Source organism: Mustela erminea, chromosome 11, assembly GCF_009829155.1.
Source record: "Mustela erminea isolate mMusErm1 chromosome 11, mMusErm1.Pri, whole genome shotgun sequence".
NCBI lineage: Eukaryota > Metazoa > Chordata > Mammalia > Carnivora > Mustelidae > Mustela > Mustela erminea.
The window spans coordinates 96,586,606-96,602,024 of NC_045624.1; the positions used below are offsets into that span (position 1 = coordinate 96,586,606).

The 15,419-nt window shown below is 41.4% G+C and overlaps 1 protein-coding gene across 4 annotated transcripts in view; it reads left to right on the forward strand.

Annotated features, from left to right (window-relative positions):
- Positions 1-15,419, forward strand: part of SPATA48 (spermatogenesis associated 48) — a 60,584-nt gene that overhangs the window by 39,718 nt on the left and 5,447 nt on the right. Inside the window, exons 6-9 of one of the 4 annotated variants that reach the window (XM_032305366.1) lie at positions 4,192-4,233; positions 5,553-5,660; positions 14,088-14,257; positions 15,280-15,387. In XM_032305366.1, the coding sequence (XP_032161257.1) occupies positions 4,192-4,233; positions 5,553-5,660; positions 14,088-14,257; positions 15,280-15,387 (428 nt within the window). The remainder of the gene's footprint in view (positions 1-4,191; positions 4,234-5,552; positions 5,661-14,087; positions 14,258-15,279; positions 15,388-15,419) is intronic. The other 3 variants (XM_032305368.1, XM_032305367.1, XM_032305369.1) reach the window with 3 other exon arrangements.

Consider the following 15,419-nt stretch of genomic DNA (forward strand, 5'->3'; position numbering starts at 1 on the left):
TACAGGTTGGCACATAGGTCTCTAGGTGCTGACCTTCTTTGCTGGACAGGCTTGTGTTGTATGGATATACCACAATTTATTTATCTTTCTTGTAATATAATTCCTTTTATGATTTTATTGCAGTTGGAAACAGTGTCCCCATTTCTTCATGTACCAAGCTCAAAAATATTTCTAGATTTTATATACATACTTATGCCTACAATGGCTGCCTCAGGAGGATGCACTTCTTTATATTCTAGATGCCAAAACATTCTTATCCAGATGAATTGTATCCATGGGGTAAACCATGGGCAATGCTTGAGTTCCCATGACTGCACATCATGGCCAGCATTTTTTAAAAAAAACTCTACTCTTATGAGCATGAAATCGTATTTCATTATCACTTTCACTTCTATTTAACTGATAGCCAATACTCATTTTTTTTTGTTGGTTATGACTTACTTGGGTGTTCACATTTGTAACTTACCTGTTCACATATTTTATCCCCTTTTCAGTTGGATTCCTTGTTTTTTTATGTATTAATTGCATAAATTTTTATGTTTACTATTCTGCAAAAAAATTGTTTATTGGTAACATGCATCAAAATATCTCCTTTAGTCTTTGACTTTTCTGTTTTATACTGTTCTTTGCTGAACTGAAGTTATGAATTTTAATATAACTGAAATCATCAATATTTTCTTCCATGTCTTATTATTTTTATAGGCTTTTAAATAGATCTTTAGCTACCTGAAGTAATATATTATTCTTCTTTACTTTTTTTCTAAAAAACACTTCGCTTTTCACATTTATCTCTTTAAACCACAGGAAATCAACTCAGGTTTAGAGTGTGAATGAGAGATCCATTTCTCCAGATGACTGAATAATCACGCTAGTACAGGTTAATGAGTATACTCCACGAAGTAGTTAATGAGTGAAGTGTAGCCTGTTGGTGGCAACACTGGTGGTGAGTCACAATCACCATTTTGTAAAATTAAATAGAATAGAAAATATAATGAGTCATACAGAAGTCTAAGCAGATCTCTGTACTTTGCAAAACATACTACAGATGTTTGTAAAGAATTGTGTGAGACAGACAGATAATGCTTAAGAAAAACACGTGTCCACAGTAAGACTATTCTCTTTTCTTTCCTAGAGAGTCAATCGTCACCTCAATGGGAAGGTTCATCTTGTATATTTAATTTTATATTTACCTAATCCCCAATTAATTGCTAAGTCCAGGAGATTTTTACCTGTAGTCAGCAAAATGGATGAGAGCTCTTGATAAGTTTCAGTTATGGAAAAATAATGTCAAAGACAACATTTTTTCAAATCTCTGTATGACAGCAATAAAATTGTATATATTGTCCTTTAGAAATGAATTTTTATATCATTAAAAGAAAAAAGAATAATCAAGTGAAAATAGGCAAAATCATCACCACGTTTAACTGCTGAGTCTAGTATTGCAAATGGTGAAAACACTGAGAAGAATGTTGTCTTGTCAACCGAGTTAGTTTTTCTCAAGCCGTATTCTAAAAATAGAGTGTAAACTTTTTGATAAAGATTATTCAAAATGTTTTCCCAAATGTGTAATACCTCCTAATATAAAAAATAGATTCCAATGTATAAACTGAGATGAGAATTTAATAATTCTTAAAAGATTAGGACTTGCACAAAATATAAAAGACTCACAGCAAGCTGAAACTGTTGCTGGTCACATTCAAATATCTTTTAAAAGAACAAAGATGCAAATCATCGGTGCCAACTCTTATATTATGTGAGTACTAATGAAAACACTTTATTAGAATGTTTTTATTTATATAGCATGTGGTGAAATAACAAATAATCCAACCAGAGGATAAAATTTGTCCCATTTATGTGACTTCATTCCCTTTAAAATTTTTAAATTTTTTTTTAAATTTTAAATTTTAGATTTTTGAGGGGGGGGGGCAGAAGGAGAAGGAGAGAGCACAGAGCCTGATGTGGGGCTCGATCTTATGACCCTGAGATCAGGACCTGAGCTACAACCAAGAGTCAGACGCTTAACCGACTGAACCACCCAGGTGCCCTCACTGCATTTTTTAAATAGGAAATCATCTGATGAAAGAAAAGCTGTATGTGTTAGTCAGTATCGCCACATGTCCAGACTCCTGAGAGTGGCGCTCACCCTGGAGCCTTCCTCTGTGCAAATGTTGCTCCCAGGAATCCACGGTAAAACCATATTGGAACATCTATGAGGCTCAGCTCGTAATGCTCAAACCTAGAAGCCACCCAGATCTCTTTCAACAGGCCAGTGGGCAGGCATGCACTGGATAAACATACTAGATACACCTGTGCAATGGCATACCACTCAGCAATGACAAAACTAAATGCAACCCACGACAGCGTGTGTGGAGTGCGCTTTGCTCAGGGAAAGCAGCCAGACCCAAAAGGCCACGTGTTGTATGGGTCCATTTATAGGACATTTAGAAAAGGCAAAACTATTGGGATGGGACTAGAGCAATGGCAGCGGGAGCTGGAAAGGGGGATTACAGAGAGCTTCTAAAGGAAACATTTAGGGTAGCGAACAGCTCTATACGGCTGACTTGACTCTGTACTTGTGAAGCCCATAGAGCTAGTCTTTAGAAAGGACTTACTTCACCGCACGCCGGGGGACCTCAGGTGGTTAAGCATTATGCTTTTGGGCTGGGATCAAGTCCCGCATCCGGCTCTCTGCTCAGTGAGGAGTCGGCTTCTTCTTCCGCCCTTGCTCCTCCCCTTGCTCATGCTCTCTAAAGAACAAACTTCAGTGAATGGGAAGTGAAATAAATATATACATATATGCACAAATCCACACGGACAGCCAAACCTGCCGGATGTCGGCGGGGTCCAGAACGGAGTACACATGTTGACAAAGGATTCTAGGTTACAAATAAATGACATAACTACATTAAGTGGGTGGTCCTAGATAAGTTTGGGTTTTAATAAGTCTGGAAACAGTAGTTGGACCGAATAATGTCAGGCCAAAGACGAAAAGAACCGTATCTAAAACACTGTGCTCTGGATAGAGCCTGTGTCTCCTCGGGAACTGGGTGGCGATTCTAATACTTCTTACATGTATGGGTTTGAACAAATGACGCGTTTAGTCAGTAACAGGAAGCAGGTTTCAAGCTGTCAGGAAGAATACAAATAAGTAAGGAAGAAAGGCTATGAATGAACTGTGCTGTTGGATTTGATCAGGAAGGATCCTATGAACTCAGGTTTGCTGTAATTTATTTACAAACAGTAGATACAGAAATACACATCAGTCTACACACTTCCTACACTGACTTCCGTCCCTAGCTCTGTCCACTCAGCGGACCCAGGAGCAGGGACCTCTACCCCAGCATCCATGAGCATATCTAGCCCCCAGATGTTGGCTTTTATTTAAAAAAAAAAACTTTATTTATTTATGAAAAAGAGAGAGAGAAGAGATGGGCAGAGGAATAAGCAGGTTCCCCACTGAGCAGGAACTCAGCAGATTCATAGCTTGATCCCAGGATCCTGAAATTATGACCTGAGCCCAAGACAGACCCTTAACCAACTGAGCCGCCCAGGCGCCCCCAGATGCTGACCTTTATTTTAAAATTTTTTAAATTAATTAATTTTTTTATTATGTTAAGATGTTGGCTTTTAATCACCATTTTTCGGTAAAAGAAATTATGAGACCCCTGGAGAAATGGCTGATTCTGGGGCTAGAGCAGGGAAAATAGAAAATAAACCCAGATCTCCTTGAGATTTCATAAGTAATTGTGATCTCATGTGAATGACCAAACCTCGTGCCCTGGCTGCTTCGTCTCTACCATGGAGAATTAGACTGGCTGGTCAGGAGGAGCCACTCAACATGAAAATTCCTTGTGTTGAAGAAAATTGGGGGCCCAGCTTTGTCAAATATTACCCGTTTAGTTTCGAAGGAAGCCTACAGCAAAGGAGAAAGCCAAGAGGAGAGGCTTTAAAATAGGGCCACAGGGAGCAAGCCACAAGTCCTCAAGACTTGGAGTCCATTTGTTCTGCTTTTAATTTTTCACTTAAAACTCCATCTTTAAATCACCTCTGTTTCCAGTTACAAACTCTTAGAGGTTAATTCCCATGAGGTATGTCTGAAGACTTTGCTTTTCTTTTAATAAGAGAAACACTGTAATAATTTGATGCTTATGAAGTTAATGTCCATTGTCCATATTCTCTCTTTTTTCTAAGCGCGAGTCCAAGTTCCAGAAGCAAATACATTCCTCTTTATACGTAAGTGAGAGTGTTTCTTAATGTCTTAAAAATGACTAGATTTACATCTAAATTGTAACTGCCTTCAGCTCATTCATGTTTGTAATTCACTGTTTAAGACAACTAACACTTTCAAACAGATTTCTAATGTTTTGCCAGCACAGAGCCTGCTTAATGTCAGGACTTTCATCACAGATCTGTTAACGATTTTGATAAAAGAAAGAAAGGGGGAGTGGTATTTTTCTGTTTCCCCAAATTGGTTATTTTACGAAGTAAAATACACTGGGTGCTACTAATATTGGGTGTTGTCAAGCAGAAAGGCTTTGATACTCGATGCAGAAGATACAGACGTGCCCACAAACACTGAAGTGCAGGAAATGTCTCTTCTTACTTGTCTAGATTTAAACTTGGCTTTCCATAGTTGGCAAAGACATGCGTCGTCCAGCCTGTGGGGGTCTGTCTGCTTTGGGTTGAGGAATGGCCCTGTCTTGGAGTCCCTTGGGGCTGCTAACCCAGAATGTCACCTTATAGACAATAGACATTTCTTTCTAACAGTTCTGGGGCCTGGAGCCCGAGATCTGAGTGCCAGCATGGTGGAGAGAGGACTCTCTCCCGAGTCCCAGACTTCCCCATGGGTCCTGCCAGGGTGGAAAGGGAAAAAGAGCTCTGTGACCCTCCTTAGAAGAACGTGACTCCCGCTCAGGAGGGCTCCACCTTCACGCCAAGCTCCTCCCACCTCCGCTCCCTCCACCTCCTCCTACCATCCCCTTCAGGTATTAGAATAGCAACACAGGAATACAGGAGGAACATAAATATTCGGGTCATAGGACCATGGAACCAAGTGAATCTGAGAAGATGGGTCTTTCATCTTTGCCCTCTCCCTCCCTCATTACTGCTCTGTGATGGAGGCAACCAGTCTTTCCAACTAGGTTTCCTTCCCCAGCAGGAGCCCTAGTAGCTCTGGTGGATGCCAGTCTCTGCCCTGCCCCAGGCTTGATCCTTGTCTCCAGGGAAGGAGCCACCACAGGCTGCAGAGACGGCCTGATTCTTGGCACAAAATCCCAACCCATCTGTTACTCCCACTCTGGCCCAAACTTAAGATCATGAGGGCCTCCAAACTGTTGCTCTGAAAATGGGAAAATCTCCTGCCTTCATTTTTTTAAGGCAAATTATTCCATCATCATGGTTGGTATTATTATTATTATTAATTTATTTTGGTTTTTCAGGTTTTGATCTATTTTAGCAAATAAGATTTCCTTTGGATGTTAGGACCCTGTTGATCTTTTCTTCCATTTTTCTTATCAAGAAACCCACGTTTTCTTTTCTTGTCATGCAAACAGTGGTTACGTGCAGTCCACAAATGCTGATGACGTGGATGACCCCTTTGGAGACATCACATCTGTCACCAAGCCTCGGAGCTCTAAAACACTCTATACAAACACAAGTCGGTGAGTTCCATGCGTAATCACTCCCTTATGTTACCATTAAAGATGGAATATCATGATGGGCTTTACCATAAGTGAGATATAAAGGACTGTCACCATGGACATAGCTTGAGAAGAAAGACACCAGCTGCACAAAAGCACTTGTCACAGACGGGATGACAATTTTGTGCACTGACTCCCCTGGGCACCTGGATATACATTCATGTGATGTGTTTTATATCCCATATAAAATATAATTTCACATATGTAAAATGTACTCACATAAACTGTATAAAAATATATTGTAAAATTGTATAGTAATATACTTCTAAATATTTATACACATCTATAATCTTATATATACACTTATGTATACTTATACACCTACATAATCTTATATAATACATAATCTAAATATATCACATATGTTTTATCATATACAAATAATATATACAATAATATGTAGTATAGTCTATAGAATATGCTTATATAATATAACATATAACATTCATTATATAAAACATATACAATATAGGGATGCCTGGGTGGCTCAGTTGGTTAGGCAGCTGCCTTCGGCTCAGGTCGTGATCCCGGCGCCCTGGGATCGAGTCCCATGTCAGGCTCCTTGCTCGGCAGGGAGTCTGCTTTTCCCTCTCTCTCTGCCTGCCATTCTGTCTGCTTGTGCTAGCTTGCTCTCCCTCTCTCTCTCTGACAAATTAAAAAAAAACCATATACAATATAAAATAATATAATACAAAGTTATATACAATATATCGTATATAAATATAAAAATATATTTGACTTGTAACATATTAAGCCATATAAATATTTATGGCTTATTTATGTATAGTATGTATGTATGTTTTCTTTCACCAGTGGGAACACTAGGGCTCGGAAGTTGCTTCCCTAGGATGCACCAGGTGCTGCTGGAAGTTGAAATCCCATGCTCTTTCCATTATGCCACTGAGTCACTGAATGTCATGGATATGATCCCTTCAGTTTCCATGATGACTGACAGACTTGCACATTTCATGCAAGGCCAAACTGTATCATGACAATATTTTCAATGTTAATGGATTCCTTTTTTTTTTTTTTTTAAGATTTTACTTATTTATTTGCAGACAGAGATCACAAGTAGGCAGAGAGGCAGGCAGAGAGAGAAGGGGAAGCAGGCTCCCTGCCGAGCAGAGAGCCCGATGCGGGGCTCTATCCCAGGACCCTGAGATCATGACCTGAGCCGAAGGCAGAGGCTTAACCCACTGAGCCACTCAGGTGCCCCCCCCTTTTTTTTAAACGTCAACTGTGCCCATGAGACAAACAAGTTGCCTTTCACCATGGCAGGTTAGATGCAATCCTGTATCCTACAGTAATCTCACAGTCCCCTCGGTTACCTATTCTGACTATGTAATTCTTTTGACTGCTTGGCCAAACTAGAAAATATGTTTCAAATATAACCTCAGTTTTAAAATACAGTTATGAACTTATCTCACTTAAATCTCTAGAAAAGGAACTCAAAGGAAAAGACAAAAGAGCCTATAAAACGTTCCAGATGGCGTGTTAAGAACTGTGGTAACATAAAGATAAAAAAGACAAGAGACTTCATCCTGTGTACCTTAAGAATTGGAGGGATGGATTAGGACTGTACACAAGCAATCACGATATAAAGCAGGCTGAAATAAGTCCCCGGAAAAGTTAGTTTCGTGTTTCGGAAGCTCATATGCACAGAGAGACCACTTTCACTCGTGGGACCCAAAGGCTGCGTGTGATGTCTGAGCTGAGCCTTGAGGAAGGATCTGTTGGTGTGACTCTTCCTCAAATTTTGCAGGGAAATTAGTGCTATTAAATGTAGTAACTCTAAAGATGTTAAAAGAAGGACATGCGGGTGAAACCAATTAAAAAAGATCCTAGAGGTATAAAAATTTAATACTGTTTTTCTTTTGAAATGTATCTTTAAATTGTGAAACATTTTATGAAACACTCTTGCCAAAGAATTGAAACATATGCTCTTGGGTCATTCTTCAAAGAGAGTGACGAGCAGCCGGGCAGTATTTTAAGAATTTGATGTAAGACATACCGTCTAACCTGAGTAACTTTGGGACCATGCCACTCTCCCTGGTCTTGCTGTTGATTTTTATTTTTAAGGAAGTGAAAGGGTGAGTGGATCTCTGAAAAGACGTGTATTGTACTTGTGCGATTTCGGCACTAGAGGGCCACCAAGTTCGCGAAGTTTCTTCTTCCCATCAGCTTTTAGTTTTTCACGTAATTGTAACCTTTTAACACAAAGAAATGCTTTGCACTTATTATGGAATATTGATAGGTACCACAATATGTAGTGTCCTATGTAACATATAAAGTAAAATAACATATAAATGCGTGAGCCTTCCTGCCTAGATAAAGAGATAACATTTTGCTAATATCTTTTAAGCCACTTGTGAGCCTCCCAACCCATCCTCTGGGTCCCCTTTCCCAGCCCTGAAGCCATTCCCATCAGACTGCATGCTTAGCCTTCACTCGCTTTGCTTGATAGTTTTACTACATATACACCGACCCTTAAACAAAATATTTTGTTGTTTTTTCAAAACTACATTGAGCTAAAAGACACCACCATACGATGCCATTTACATAAAATCCCACACCCAGAAATGCACGAACTTGACTACTTTTGCGTCAAGTTCAGAATATAGCGTGCCATCCTATACCAAAGCAAATATGACTCTTCTCTTAATTCCTTATCTTAAACTTTCTTAAAGGAAAATGTCTTCATGGTATTACCATCAGGATTCTCCCCATAGTTCGTGAGACTTAATTGTGGTGGCTGAGTGCACTCTTCACTCCATCAACAGAAGCCAGATTTCAGAGGCTCAAGGTCACTGTCTTTTCCTTCAGGTGGTTCCACTGTTGGGATCACCAGTCTCCCGAAAGAGTGACCATCTTTCAAATTGCCCTCCTTAATTTCAGATTCTGCTTTCTGGTTACCAAGTCATCTGATGCAGCCAGGGTGTTCAAATTGCCAGTGATTGTACCAATCGTTTAAAAAAGAGCTTAAAAAGTTATTATAGAACTAAATCTGATCATTAAGGGGGAAAAAGCACAGAGAAAATGGTCACAATAAAAAATTTAACCACACTGTCAAACAAACACACAACCATTATTAAGGTTTTGACATAGTCCCACCTGTCCTACGCACTTTTAGTCTTGCTTTCCTATATTTACTAGCTTGGGTCATACTACGTTTTGAAATTTTACCACCTTAGTGAGTGCTGTGAAGTGTGTAAACCTGGCAATTCACAGATCTGTACCCCTGGGGCTAATAATACATTATATGTTTATTAAAAATTTTTTAAAAGTAATTAAATAAATAAATAATAAAATAAAAAATTGTAAAAAGAAATAACTCATAATTCCATAAGTTAAAGATAACCACTATAAAAATGTTTTATTCTATATACAGATATAAATTTTAGTAAAAATTTGAATTATAAATTCTAATTCTAATTCTAATTATAATAATTATAATTAGAATTATATAATATTATATAATTCTAATTATAAATATAATTCTATATTATAATTATTATATAATTATATATAATATTATATATAGTTATATATTATATATATAGTTATATATATAATTATATAATTAGAATTAGAATTATAAATTATAATTTGAATTATAAATTATAATTATAAAAAAATTTACCACCTTAACATTACAACAGTATTGTGGGTACATTTATTATGCACTCCTTATAATTTTTATTTGTGTAGATGTGTTTGTCATTGACTAGTTTACGTGACTAGGTGACATATGCAATTCCTTTGTATTTTTTTTGTTATGATAAACAATGATTTTTTATATATAATGCTGTTTTATATAAAATGTTTTACAAGCACTTTTTTATGGGACTCTTTTTTATGATTTGGGATTGTTTATTTAAGGGAGACTCCTCCAAGTGAATTTTGGAGTCAAAACACCTGAACATTCTTAAGCAGGTTGCAAACTCATTTTTGGGGAGTGAAATTTTATGTAAATTTATAGCAGAACAAGTATTTATTCTGCATGTTTGTGCTCTCCTTTGATGCTAGGGTTAAAACTCACCCGACATCTTTTTTTTTTTTTTTTTAATCCAAATGATTTCACTAAAAAACAATTCAAATAATTTTAAAGTGTAGAAAGTAAACATCTCTTCCATTTTCAACCCCAAAATTAAAACTCGATATATTTCTTACTCTCCCCCCCCACACACACATGAGCATCTGCAAAGTATAGGTCCGTGTGCATTGTTGTGTGCGTACATTTGTAATGGGTGTAGAGTTGAAATACGCAACGCACGGTCTCCCTGACATTATGCAGGACTATTAAAATCTTTTCAATGGCTGCCTGAAAGGCTATAGTATAGTTTACAGAAGCCAAGGGCTTAGTACACATTTTTTCTATTGTGAACAATGTAACAATAAATACCTCTGCATACATCTTTGCACAATTATGCATGCATTTATGTAGAATAAATCCCTAAAAACAGAGTTTTCTCATTAAAATTGAGGTATTTTTTGATTTGTAGGAGTGCTCGGATATGACAAAACATTTACAGTTGAGGAACTCAAAGTATTAATGCAGTTTGCATTGTAGTTCAACTTGTAACTTGAGACTAGTTTAGGAACTAAGTGAATCCACAATATCCATTGAGTTCAACAGGAAATCCTAAAGCTCAGGAAAAATGGCTTTTTCATTCCTTCGGGAAACACGTACTGTTTACTGCATCAGGATACTATTCAGGAATTAAAAAAAAAAAATACAAAGTCACTTCTCACTTAGAATCTGTGTCAAGCAAAAAAAGTAAGGCAAAAACTAACATAAGGAAAAGCTAACTAGGGAAACCCCTTGACCTCCAAATCTGATTTTTTATGCTTCTCTTGAATGTAAGAGCTATATTCTTTGCAAGAGCTTCATGAGGAAGGTTGACGAGAGGCTCATTTTCTTTTAGTAATTACCTATGATTGCATGTGGTTCCATAGTACTTTGCATTCGTGGGTCATCGGTGTGAAAAGCACCAAGTGTGGGAATGATCAGGAACAGCCTGTCTGTGCCAAGGCAGGATTCAAAGGCACACAATTCTGCTCTTTCCTAAGGAAATGTTGGAAGTAGGTTTTCTTTTGCCAAGAACCAGCTGTTGGAGCTATGTAACTGGGGTCTTAGGTGGTGGCTCTCACCTGGCCCAGCCCTGCTTTTACCAGCAGGGAAACAGGTTCAGAGAAGGAGAGGTGTTCGCCCAGCTGACGCAGCCCAGTGAACCCAGCGAGGTGGAAGCTGGCCATGGACCCGTGCCTCCCGCCCCCACACCTGGTGCTTTCCAGACGCCACGGGCCTGTTTTCCCAAACCCACCAGGCCCCACCTCCCCCCACGGGGCTGCCTTCCACAGAGTTGTAATCCTTCATTTCAGGACTATACACAGTTTCATATTTACTGTGACTTCACCTCAATCATCTCTGCGATGAAGCATTTGGAAAGAAGCAGTGATTGTCCAAAATGGATCCTCAGACAGGTGCTCACGAAGGTCTGAGATGGGAGAAGGCGGGGCCTTCCTGCCAGGCACCAAGGTGTGCCGCACCTTTAAACACACACACACACACACACACACACACACACACACACCCCTTACCACAACCCAGGTTCAAGAATGAGGCTATGAATAGTAGTTCCTTACCTTAGCCACACTTCTGCCTTTTCAGAGGACTTTCACATCTACTCCTTCATTTGTTTTTCAAAATAATGTGATGAGGCCCGGGAACTGGTTTGGTCCCCATTTTACAGATGAGGAGGCTGAGGCCGGAGAGCATGATGTAAAGAGCCCCAGAGCATTCATTTCAGGAGTGGCTGAGAGATGGGCTCCCTCACCCCCAGGTCAGGCTCGTGCCCTGCCCCCAAGGACACATTTCGGCATCAGGTGTAGACTCCAGCCCTGTTGGCGTTTGAAGCCTCTGGGTTATTTCTGTGTCCCCTTCCCTTCTAGGAGAGTCTAAGAACAGAGGAAAAATGAGTTAACAGTAAATGGTAACAACAGCAATGTTATTGTGGATAAGGATAACAATAAAACTGTAATTTCTGGGAAGATCTTGGGGCCCAAATAGCTTCAATTCTGAGGAACAAAACCCAGTGTCCAAATTTGTGGTCTTACTTATATTTCTCTCCCAACAATCAAAACAAGAGCTCAAGGCCCCTCCTTCCTTTTCCCCTCCAGCAGTGGGCTCCCCAACGAAGCTCGGCAGCCCCCTTCTCTCGGCACTCCTGAAGGCCCAGCCTTGACCCCGCGCCACCCTCTTTCTCTGGGCCAGCCTTGACCCCTCCCCTCCCTGCCCCCTCCAGGGGAACGACAGTCCCCTGACCAGAGCACAGTGTGGCTCCAAGAGCGTCAGTTCTGTTGTCTAAGGCCCTGCGGCTGGTAGGCGCAGTCCCAGGATTCTGTGCCACCCTCTCTGTCCTCTGCCTCTGACCTCATGCCAGTTTCTTTCTGTATCCCTCCCATTCACCCCCTTCCGTCTCTCCTTACTTTGCATTGGTGGTCTTCACCCCACTTGGGCTCTTCAAATCTCTGCATGCGCATTTAAAACCGTTCTTATTAACGTGAAGGGAGTCAGGAGCAGGCCTGGCTGATTTCCGCCTGGACGTGCACCCGACACTAACCGCTCTCCATGACGGATCATCGAATCGACTGGAACTTGCGTGTGAACCCAGGCCCTGAGTAATTGCGACCATTTGGAGGCAGCAGAGCTCTCCCGCCTCAGTCCTTCCATTCGGCCTTCTGGGTAGGGTGGCTCTGCCCCCGCAGGCCCCCAAGGCTCTGGACACATTCCTTGGACTTTCTCTGCAGCCTCCGTTCCTGCACCTGCACCAGAGACATGATTCTAGGACCTACAACACAGGTTCTTGTGAGGATTAAGTCAATTCCCTCGAGCCTTTCAAATGGCCCCTGGGAAACCGCACTGGCTCGGTGAGCAGGCGTCCCATCCGTGGGACAGCGAAGAGGCTGTGTGCAGGCCAAGATTCCAGCCCACGTGCACACGACCTGTGTTCTCCACCCAACCTGCTCTTCCCACCATTTCTTTCTTCCTGTTTAGCTTGGAATCACACACCTTCTGTGCTCCCTTTCCTGAGAGGCTCACTAAGCTATGGTCTAAAGTTCTCTGTTCTGTATTTTATTTCACTAGATCGAACAAAACCAGTTAGTCGCAAATGTAGGTGATAATATTTTCCCACGTACCTGGCTTACTCCAGGAATCAGGGTGCACCAGAAGGGTCCAAGGGCCTAGAAGCTCTGGTGCAAAGACAAACAATGGAGACTTGTCTTATTTTTAAATGAGTTCCAGCTTGTTTCGGATCCCCTTAAGTGGGGCAGGGGGGCCTTTGACCATGGGACCCACCCGGAGGTGCACTTCAAAGCCCTCACATTCTAGAGCCTTTCACAGATTGTCTCCTCCCCCTAGAAAACCACGTCGACCCTCGGCAACAAGGCTCTAGACTGTCCCCCAGAGACTGTTCTCTTCTTGACCGGAGGTCAACATGTTACATTGAAGATGGGAAAAAAGTCCCCCCGTGATGTGCCTACAAAGGGCAGGTGGTAAATGGAATAGATCTAGAAGCGGTGTGGGTGAGGACTTCTGCTTTCAAATATTTGCCCAAACTTCAAAATTGGTTTATTATGCAACTGATTTCATTTCTTAAGCTTAAGTGGCTTATCTTTAACATAGTGTTCTGGCTCGTGGTTTGTTGTTATTGGATGTGATGTAAGGTAACATCATATCATTATAATGTAGTGTATAATATCCCTTCACATCAATTACCTCTCCCACGAGGCACACAGAGCTGTATGATGTCCTCTGTCAAGCTTTCCTCCTGATGGACAAACCGCTTGCCTCCATCTTTCACTTCTTAACTGCTCTCCTGGAAGGCCGTGACTTTAGAGGCATTGTAATTCTGCAGGTGTTTCGGAGGCAGTGGAAAAAAAAAAAAACATCTCACACAGAGGAAGGGGATTTCCTCTGTAACATGCATGGAAGCTTTACAGAATGCTTGGGGGAAAGACAGACACATGAATAATTTTGCCCCGTTTTTGGTTACCTCTCTGACATACAGCCACACTTCTTCATGAAAATTCCAGGAAATCCTAAAGGGCGCTGCCTAGAATTCGGCAATGCTCATTTGATCACCCGGGTCCCTCCAACAAACCTGAAAATGTAGCTCTGACACGGGGATTTCCAAACTTCGAAGCATCACTTATCTAGAATTATCTAGAGAGCTTTTAAAGACCCCACATCCCAGGTCACACTCCCTTACCAGTTAAATCAGGATGTCTGGGGGCTGGGAGTCAGGCATGGGTACCTTCGAAAAATCCCCATGAATTTTCAGTGTGTGGGGACATTTGGAAACCACTGTCTGAACATCTTTTCAGCTGCCCGTGCTGGATAAACTTCGCATGGAAGCTGCCTGTCGTCTTGGCCCTTTCCTCGCCGCTGGTGTATGAACAATGGCTGCGGCCACCCCTCTCCCTCCCGAACACACACGATAAGCTGAGGTTCCAGCACCAACAGGACACTAGGAGCTCAAGTCCACAAAGACCGGGTACTAATTGAGCGAGCATCAGGCTTTGCACGTACTGGGTTCTTGCTCCTTGAAATACATGTTAAATTCCGTACCATCCCTGGCCGTGGAGGCCACGGCCACAGGTCATAAGCAGCAGCAGGGACTGAGCCCATAAAGATATTAGTTATTATTCATATGCCTCCGAACTGCTTATCAAGATACTTCTTTGGAATACTGGCTTGCCTTTCATGTAGGGAGATTATATCTGCTGTGAAACACCTTCCCATATGTTCCCGTGTGGTCTCTCTCCCCCTCACTGGTGGGATAAGGACAGACAGAGAAGGCAGCAGAGTTAAGCGGGATAGAACTGAACAAGCCAGTGCTTGTTTAAAACTGTGCGGTTTCAAGAAATTATGTGAAATCAAGAATGTGGTACAACAATGGTGGTAAGAAAACATTATTTTGTAAAGACAGCTCTGTGGGGGCCTGGGTGGCTCAGTCAGTTGAGCATCTGCCTTCGGCTCAGGTTGTAGTCCCAGGGTCCTGGGGTCGAGACCTGTATAGGACTCACAGCTCAGTGGGGAGTCTGCTTCTCCCTCTTCCTCTGCCTGCCGCACCCCCAGTTTGTTCTCACTATCTTGCTCTGTCTGTCCCAAATAAATACATAATATCTCTAAAAAACAAAAAACCCACAGTTGCGTGTCCACTAGGGTTGGAGTCTGCAAGACAGAGTCATGTGTGGAACACAGGTCTGGGGTTCTGTAAAGAATCCACGTCCTCCTCCATTAGGAAACAGCTCAGGGGTGAATCATGTATGTGAAATACTGGCAAATTCAAATAATAGGAAAAACATGGGCTGGAAGTCAGTTTCTTCAGTCCTAGAGGAGAGCGGCTATCTGCATCTCCGAGTCGGCATGCCCCCACCTGCACCCTTTTCTGTTTGCCAGCCCGATTTCCCGAGTCATCCTTTGTACTTTCGTATGTGGGTGCTGGTGACCAGGGCTATTTCACAAATGCCTCTTCTCCTTTCCTCTGTCCTCAACTTTAACTCTTTCTTTCAGCTCTGCCAATATTCCAGGATACACCGGGAAGGTTCATTTCACAGCCAGACAGCCTGCCAATTCTGACATTCCATCAACAACCCCATCACCGGACTCAGAAGTTCACCGGTAAGTCCGAGTCCTATTACTCATTGTGCTCA